Consider the following 8853-nt stretch of genomic DNA (forward strand, 5'->3'; position numbering starts at 1 on the left):
GCCATGCAAATGAATTATTTGCTCAAAATACCTCTGATTATTTGCTCATTGACTCACAGATATGGTGACAGAGGACCTTGTTTCACTGAGCTGTGTGTTAAGAATCCTTCAACTGTGCTAAAATCTATTAAGGAAAGAAATAAAAATCCTGTCTTCTTGTCAACAAGCAAGTTGAGGCCTTCAGGACATTTTCTAATGTGGATCCCTTTCCCTGAGGACAAACTCTTCTGAAGCAATAGACTCCAGAGACACAGCTTTTGATATTGACTTACTGGTGTTCAACAGCTCAGTCTGGAGGAAGACTACCCTGAGCAGAGGAAGGTAGATAAAGAGGTCAGACCCCTAGTACCATGACCACTTACAGGACAGAGGGCACCTGAGGAATAGGCTGGCTCCTCTAACTCCTGACATCTAAGTCTCTGCCAAGGAAGCTTGGGTCCCTTTGAACCGGAGGGTGATACAACCAATCTGCTTATAGGTCCTGAGCCTCTCACTTAAGCCTTGCCTCCATTTCCAGAAATCTTTCCTCTTGATCCAGAAGTACAAAGAGAGGTGATATGTCACTCCTGAAGCCATCTGTAAATCTGAGAAGCAGTTTGTTTGCTTGCTTTTGCTTGCTACTCTGGCCTGGAACTTACTTTTGTCGACCAAGGCTGATCTTGAACAAAGGATCTACCTGCTTTTGCCTCCTGGTTTCTGGGACTAAATGTTTGAGCCCAATGAGGAATAGGTTTTTGTCAGGTGTTCTTCCATATCCTTGTCTACTGTTGGGAAGAGATTTATTGAGCTGCATAGTAATCTTAAAGATGCTAATTCTGTTTGCCTTTACTTCTTCTTCCAGTACTTGCCTTTGAGCTTCTCAAACACAGAACCAAAGGGCTGTCCATCCAGTTCCCTTTACAGCTAGCCTTGGGATCACTGCTTATGCTGTCCTAGAACAGGAGAAATCACTGCCTCCTCAGTGGTCTCCTATGCCAATCCCATCAACAGAGAGCCCAGATTCCTCAGCTAAGGGTGTAACTGGCATACAATGACAGTTTCTTTGGTAGCAATTGCTTTTCAAAACACAAGGGCATTAGATATGCGGCCCAAAGGGGAATCTGCTTGTGGCTCAAAGGGAGATGCTGGTTCTGGGTCAACATATCAGGACAAGTTCAAAATGGTTTAAGAATGATTTTTAGCCAATATCCTTATGTCCAGAAGCTGGCTATGTATAGTACTGGCTCTCTTAGGATGCATTATCATGGCTTTTCTGAGCTTTGCCCTGTCTGGGGCCATTGGTTGGTGAAATGATGTTCCTCTTGCTTAGACCCTTTTGGTAGCCTTCTGGTAGGATTCATATCTTAATGACTACAGCAGTTTTAAACTGAAGTTTGATGCCAGTATCCCAGACAGTTCTGAACACAGGGGATCCAGGCCCTCTTCAACAAACAATAGACAGAATAGGAGGAGAGTCTCCCTGTCCCTTGAATGAAAGTAGTCCTAGAAACCTGATTATTTTCCTTCAATTTCCTTGAATGCTGACTTTCCTTCTTTCTCCCCTACTCACCCTACATCTGCCCCCTCCCCTCTCCCTTCCCACAGCTTCTTTCCAACCCACTTCCCTCTCAGCATCCACTTCCAATATCTATTTTTTTTTCCATTCTGAGAAAGTTTCAAGCATCCTCCATTGGCCCTCCTTGTTATTTAGCATATTTGGTTCTGTGGATTGTAGCATGGGTATACTGGACTTTAAGGCTAATATTCACTTATAACTCAGGTCTGATGATATTTTCTTTTCTTTCTTTCCTTTTTGTTTTGTCTTAAAAGCTTACCCAGAGAAAGGCTCAGGACTTCCTTGGGACCCTGAACAACAAGTACAGTTGCTGGCTAGTTAATAAAGACTTTCTATTGGCTTAAACCAGTATCCTAGTCTTCTCTGATCTAAGTAGTCTACACCACAACAACTGGACAAAACACCCATTGTTACTGAGGGTCTGTAATGTATTAGAACTCCAGGGACTATGAGTGTGTATGCCCTTATTAGTGGGAATATCATGGACTATGCATGCATATTCCCTTATTATCCCATTCCTATTTTAACCTTCAGCACCATGTCTTCTGGTGTGCTACCATGCTTCCCTCCATGATGATAATGGAGTAAACCTCTGAAACTGTAAGCCAGCCTGAAATAAATATTTTCCTTTATAAGAGTTGACTTGGTCATGGTGTCTGTTCACAAAAATGCAACCTTAAGACAGAGACTTTCCCATAACTATGGACATTGATGGTTTAGATATTCCTGTTCTTGTTACGGTTCTTGTTCATGTTCTTGTTCTTCTGGTTCTTATGCCTCTTGTTCTTGTTCTTCTCCTTCTTCTCTTTCTTCTCCTTCTTCTTCTTCTCCTCCTCCTCCTCCTCCTCTTCCTCCTCATTCTCCTTGTTCTTCTTCCCATTTTTCTTATTGTTCTTCTTGTTCTTGTTCTCTTGTTCTTCTTCTTCTTCTTGTTCTTCTTGTTCTTCTTGTTCTTGTTCTTCTTGTTCTTGTTCTTCTTGTTCTTGTTCTTCTTGGTCTTCTTGGTCTTCTTGTTCTTCTTGTTCTTGTTCTTCTTGTTCTTGTTCTTCTTCTTGTTCTTCTTGTTCTTCTTGTTCTTCTTGTTCTTGTTCTTCTTCTTCTTCTTCTTCTTCTTCTTCTTCTTCTTCTTCTTCTTCATCTTCTTCTTCTTCCCCTTCTCCTTCTTCTTCCTCTTCCTCCTCCTTTTTTCCTCTTACTCTTCTACTCCTCCTCCTACTCCTCCTCCTCCTTCTCCTCCTCCTCCTCCTTCTTGTCCTCCTTCTTCTTCTTTGCTCATTTTTGGCAGGTGGTGTTGTCTGCATGCTGAGTTTTACAGCCTGAATGGTGCTTCTTTCATGGACTCAGTTATGTTAAGATCTGGAGGCCTCCTAAGTTCTGGGGCCCTGTTACATTATCGGTAAACAAACTTGTAAGGTGACTTTATGAGGAGCATCATGAAGCCTAGAAGAGAATATTCCTAGAAACACAAGGTTATGTATCATTTGAGCACACAGTGGTACAGCTGCTGGCACAACAGGGACCTGAGAAGGAGTTAATGATAGTCAGAGGAAGAATGCTGATGTCTCCTCATGAATGAACAACTTCGATTCACCCACTGCTGTTGATGCATGGTCTTTCCAGTCATTAGACACTTGCTGCAAGAAGAGCTTGAGCAAACAGCATCTTTATCCCCTTCTCTAAGTTTCCCCTTCTGCCTTCCTTTTCTTTGTGACCTTGCTGTGTCCTGGAGGACAACCTCCCAGGATACAGATCCTATACCTGCAGATTCTCTCAGTCAGGGGACCACATCTGGGTGAGTGCTTGAGAAAGGAACCGCAGACCATCTGGACCACAACAATTCTGCCTCTGGAAGAATGGAAGGTTGAGTGCTTAGCTACATGGAATTGCTTTTTTCACACTGACCTACAGAGTCAATTAAGTAGTTTCAATTAAAATCCCAACCAAAGGGGCTGACTTCCTGGCTGAGGCCAAAGAATCACACCATCCATTCTACATGAAATCAGGACATGGGGTGTGACAGGCACCCCTCGATGAGTACCCCAAGAACATATTTAGTGGTGCCAAACATGCCTCCAGAAATGAAGACATGCTGTATCAGACCATAGGCAACAAAGTGTTTCCACTGACACACAGCAAGTCTGGAGTGGCAGGGAAGGTAGAGTTCCACAGTGTCCACCTAAAGTTACATGCCTGAGTCTCTGCAGAATCCTGAGTGTGCAAAGGAGTTGTAGGCCCCTTCACAGACACAACCAACCCAGAGCCTGTCTGTGTGGGAAGTCTCTCTGCAGTTCCTGTGTAACCACAGAAACCTGATTGAAAGTTTCAAGATCTGCTTTTGTTCATCAGCCTTGCAAAGAGATACACAGGAGGTGTATCTCTAACATGAAGGAGAAGACCTTAGAGCCCCTGTACCAAATATACTCTGAGCTTTTGTAAATAAATTAGAGTCAAATTAACTTGCATCATGCTACAAAAATCAACTTTCCAATGCTTGATAAGTACCTGAGACAAATTGATGTTTTGTGAGAAACAGAGATTCATTTGATTCCAGTGTCAGAGACATCATCCAGTCAATTGGCTTTCTTGTCTGGGGGTCTGTGGTAGAGAAAAGCCCACAATGGGAGGCATGTGCTGAAGCAGAGCCGTTCAAGGTCATGGCAGAAGAAGGGAGGACAGAAAAGGGCACTGTATCCCAAAAGATCCATCCAGGGCATGCCCACAGCATCCTAGCTTCTTCCTACTGAGTCTTACTTCCTAAAGCTGAGCATCTACTCACAGCAGCACAGGCTGCTTACAGCCTCGTTCAGAAGCTGGGTGTGGAAGTGGAGGTCTGGGACCCTAGAACTTCCAGCCTGAGGCTGAAAGAGGAGAAAAAAATGAATGCAATCTGGGTTTCTAAGCAAGTTCACACCAAACCCATGTTACAGAGTGACACCCTGTCTCAACACTTCTTAGCACCCCCAAAGATCAGTCCCTAAAAACAGGTTACTGTGACAATTGTATAAATGCTGTGCACTGTCATTTCCATAGACAGCCCAAGCACTTGGCAGAGCTCTATCAAATGCTATGCTGACACTGGGTGTCTGTCAGTCAATAGGTCAATAATAGTCCTTGCAGGAGTATCCAAGGGGTGAAGAAATTCCAAGCATTGGACACAATCTCTCACAAATGGAATCTGCACAAAAAGTCATATATCAATTGGGACAACAAAATACTCACAGTGTTTTATAGGTCAAGTGAGGAAGTATTTCTTGAGACAATACCTTAAGATATTCATCAAGTTTGAAAAGAAACCACAAAGTGCTTACAACTAGGATATAACTCTGGCTGTCCTTCACAACAGAAGTGTGAGCAGGTGTGGAGATGTGTCACTGGATGGGAAGGCAAGGGAGGTTTTGATAACAAAAAAACTTAGAGAAGCATTTAATCTGTTGAAGCCAAAACTCTTATCTCTGTGACACTGCGATGTAGCTCAGTGGCAGATCATTTCTCTAGAGTGCACAAGGCCCTAGGTTCAAACCCAGCACAAAGGAGAAGAAAAATGAAAATTCTTTTATGTTTAGTGTATCTTTTTTAACATTGGTTTATAGTAACTCTGGCATCTTAGATAAAGTGGTGTTCTCCTGAGGGACCATGGTGTAAAACTGGACCATTAGTACTAGCTCTGGAGCAAATGTGGTAGATGGAAATGTACAAAGAAATGTTATACAGGAACCAATCAGAAAAATACTATGCAGTATGCTGTGTGTACAGTTTTTTGTTACTGTTTCTGGATACAGATTTGAAAGTTTGTTTTTCACATGTGTCTTTTACCTGTGTCTGCATTGATATGTACCATGCATGTACAGGTACTAACAAAAAACAACCAGGTGTCCAATTCCCCTGGAGCTGGAGTTAATTGCAGTTGTGACCTCTGGGTGATGAACTGGGTTCCTCTGGAAGAGAAGGGATCTGGAAGAGGGGAAGTTCTCTTAAGCGCTGACATCTCACTGATCCCTAAGACTTATTTTTACTTATGGGCCTCTGTGTGTCTTTGTACATGTGTATGAACATGCCAACAGATGCTATTAGAAAACATCAGATGCCCTGGAATGGAGTTGGAGGCGGTGGTAAGCAACCCAGCATGGGTACTGAAACCAAATGTGGGTCCTCTGGGAGAGCATCAGTGCTCTCTTAACCACTGAGTCATCTCTGCATACCCCAACATCATATAATTTTAAAGGTGAAAGACAGAAATGTAAATATTTATTCTGATTCTGGCTTTCCAAGGCTTTGTTTCTAAGTGTGTAGCCAGGCTAGGAATCTTGGTCTGTCCATTACTGAAACACAGTCTTGAAGTGTGCAGCCAATCAGCAGGTAATAGAAAGATTTCTATGTAGAGCTTAGATTCAGACTCCAAACTGCCCTGCACAAGAGGACTTAGAATTTGATTCCTTACAATGGAGCCAGCAGCACCATGGCTTGGCCAAGTGAAGAAACAGAAGGCTGGTTGCACAAGCAGGCAATGTACCAATCTGTGGGTTCTCATGATGAAGTCTCTGAGCCACCAGCTCCACCCACAGAGTATATCTATGGGCCCAAGTGGACCTCACCCATTATCCCTGATTTCCAGGACAACCAGTGCTGAGTTCCACAGGAGCCACAACGCAGACTGGGTAAGATACTGACTGTCTAGGCCTGGGACAGGAGGGCAGTGATGGGACAGAGTCCAGGAGAAGTGACACTGTGGACTCACAGTGACAGCAGAGGGCCTTCAGGAAGAGATAGAGAAAACTGAACTAGGGTGGGAGAAGTCACTACTCTTCTGTTCTCACAGGAAACATGGGTCTGAAGATGCTTGAGTCCCGACTTTGTCTCCTGCTGCTGCTGGGACTTGTCCTAATGCTTGCCTCATGCCAGCGACCAACTCCTTCCCAGTGGTTTAACATCCAGCATATCTATAATAGTGCCTATCCTCGATGTTATGATGCTATGCGGGTTGTTAACAATTATACAGGAAGATGTAAGGACTTTAATAGTTTTCTTCATACAACTTTTGCTGATGTTGTTCGCGTGTGTGGCAATCCACATAAAACCTGCAAAGACGGGAAAAGTACAAATTGTCATGACAGTTCATCTCAGGTATCTGTAACTTTCTGTAAACTCACAACTCCAGCAACCAATTATACCCTATGCAGATACCAAACGACAGGAGCAGTGAAGTTCTACACAGTTGCCTGTGACAACAGAACTCAACAGGACAGTCCCATCTATCCAGTGGTTCCAGTTCACTTGGATAGGGTATTTTAGCTCCAGTGCCAGCACGTTGTACCTTCGCTCATTTGCTAATGCCAAGATCATAATAATGAAGAACCAACTCCTCTCTGCCCTGCACATCAGTACCTGTCCTCATGAAACCTGTCCCTGTCACTAATGTAGCTGAAGAGATCTTTGCTAAACAATAAACACCTTTGCATACTGATCTATATCTCTGGTATCTCTGTGTCTGACAGAAAGAAACGGGGGTGGGGGAAGAGAGGGAGAGAGAAAGAAACAGAGACATGGAGAGACAGGGAGAGGGAGGGTGGAGAGACACACACAAAGAAAGAAGTGTGTGTGTGTGTGTGTGTGTGTGTGTGTGTGTGTGTGTGTGTTAAGGCAAGTCCTCATACCAATTGAGACATCTACCAGTTCCTGGAAACAAATGAATCTCAGGAGAGATGGGTATCTTTCCAGAATGTTCCTACAGGACATCTTCCCTGAATCTTCTCTGTGGGAAGGAAGTGGCTGGGAGAGGAGACCAGGGAATTGGGATCTCAGTGAGGCTGTCCCTTACCCTCTCCCTGCATAGCTATCCTCAGGGGTCACTTGTGAGACCATTCAATGCAAACCAGGAAGGACAGATCCCAATATAGGGGAACAGGAATTCACACAGAAAAGAAATGAATAATGAGAGGTCCTTCCCTGACTCCTGAGGACAGAACTAAAGTTAGAAATCAGTGTCAGACAGGAAGGTATCATCACTTTAAGGACATGGGGGAGCTCAGCATCAGCAGGTGTGGCAGTGAGCCTTCATGCAGTGCCAGATGCAGAATAAATCAGATGGGTGACATCCTCAGGTCCCTACTTCTGTCTTTCAGTCTGGATTTGAGCTTCCATTTTCTTTCTGGGCTCCCAGATGCAGTACTTGGCATATCCTCCCCACTGGGCAGTGGTGGTACTTCATGTTTTCAGTGGTCCATAGTCATGGCTGCAGGGAAGCCACTCCTCTTGAGCAGGAAATGGATTTGTTTGTGGACTCTGTCCTTCTGAGTTGGTGTGGAATATTGCAGAGTCTAGCATGGCCTTGGTGGGGACAGAATGACAGGGTTCCTGCTCCTGGGACAGGACCAGCAGATGTGGACTGCCATGGCATGAGGCTTATTTGTATAATAATATACATATTTTCATGTTCCTATGAGCAATGTCCTCCCTGTTAACCTTAATGACTCCATAAGGACCTGAGTGAGACAGCATGAGTCTAGGCAGCGAAGGTGTGGCTAATGTCTTTGCAGAATGGTACAGACTGTGACCTTCAGCACAGCCTTTTAGGCTGTGGATAAGAACTCTAAAAAGATGAGTTGGAAAATACATAATTTCTTGACTATGTGAAAATTAAGAATGCAATATAAATTATGAAGGGCTTCATGAATTCTAAAAAAGAAAGGCAACTACACTATAAACCTGCTTTTCAGAAAAATACAAAGACAGGCACATTCCTGAGTTTAAGGTCAGCCTGAGACACAGCAAGTCTAGTCCGAGGTGTGGTAGAAATAAATGGTAATTTCAGGCCTAGAAATTTCAGGTTCCACTCAGCTAGTTTACCTTCTCTGCTTGACAGAGGCAGGCAGATCTCTGAATTCTTATGCAATGTTAAAAGAAACTATGTTCTGGCTGTTTCCTAAGAATTAAGGGGCTGGGGTCACAGGATGTTGATTCATAGTATAATAAAAAACAAACAAACAAACAAACAAACAAACAAAAAACCTAAAGAGGTGTCTAGAGATTTCCAGAGAAAGTAGATCTGAGAGGGAAGAAAACAAAACACAGGGAATGTAGGCTGTCAGCTTGGACCCACAATTTGACTTTGAGTGGTTTGTTTTTGTCGTTCTCAGACACCTCTTCTTTCAGAAAACCCTCACCAACCTGAGGCTGGTCCTTGGCAGAATCTGTACTTTTCAAATGAATGCTAAATTTGGGGAACTTCTGGGGTTCACATAATCCACTGACTTCAGATGAAATTGGTTACAGCCTGAGAGTCTCACTATATAGCTGTGGTT

At 43.6% G+C, this 8853-nt stretch overlaps 1 protein-coding gene across 1 annotated transcript; it reads left to right on the plus strand.

The window, feature by feature from the left end:
• The first annotated feature begins 6157 nt into the window (after nt 1-6157).
• Nucleotides 6158-7016, plus strand: LOC114615935 (ribonuclease 2B-like). Its single transcript, XM_028761519.1, has 2 exons — nt 6158-6210; nt 6372-7016. The coding sequence occupies exon 2, from the start codon at nt 6377-6379 to the stop codon at nt 6842-6844; it is 468 nt and encodes a 155-aa protein (XP_028617352.1). The 5' UTR covers nt 6158-6210; nt 6372-6376; the 3' UTR covers nt 6845-7016.
• The last annotated feature ends 1837 nt before the right edge of the window (nt 7017-8853 follow it).

Source organism: Grammomys surdaster, unplaced genomic scaffold, assembly GCF_004785775.1.
Source record: "Grammomys surdaster isolate TR1022 unplaced genomic scaffold, NIH_TR_1.0 202934, whole genome shotgun sequence".
Classification (NCBI taxonomy): Eukaryota; Metazoa; Chordata; class Mammalia; order Rodentia; family Muridae; genus Grammomys; species Grammomys surdaster.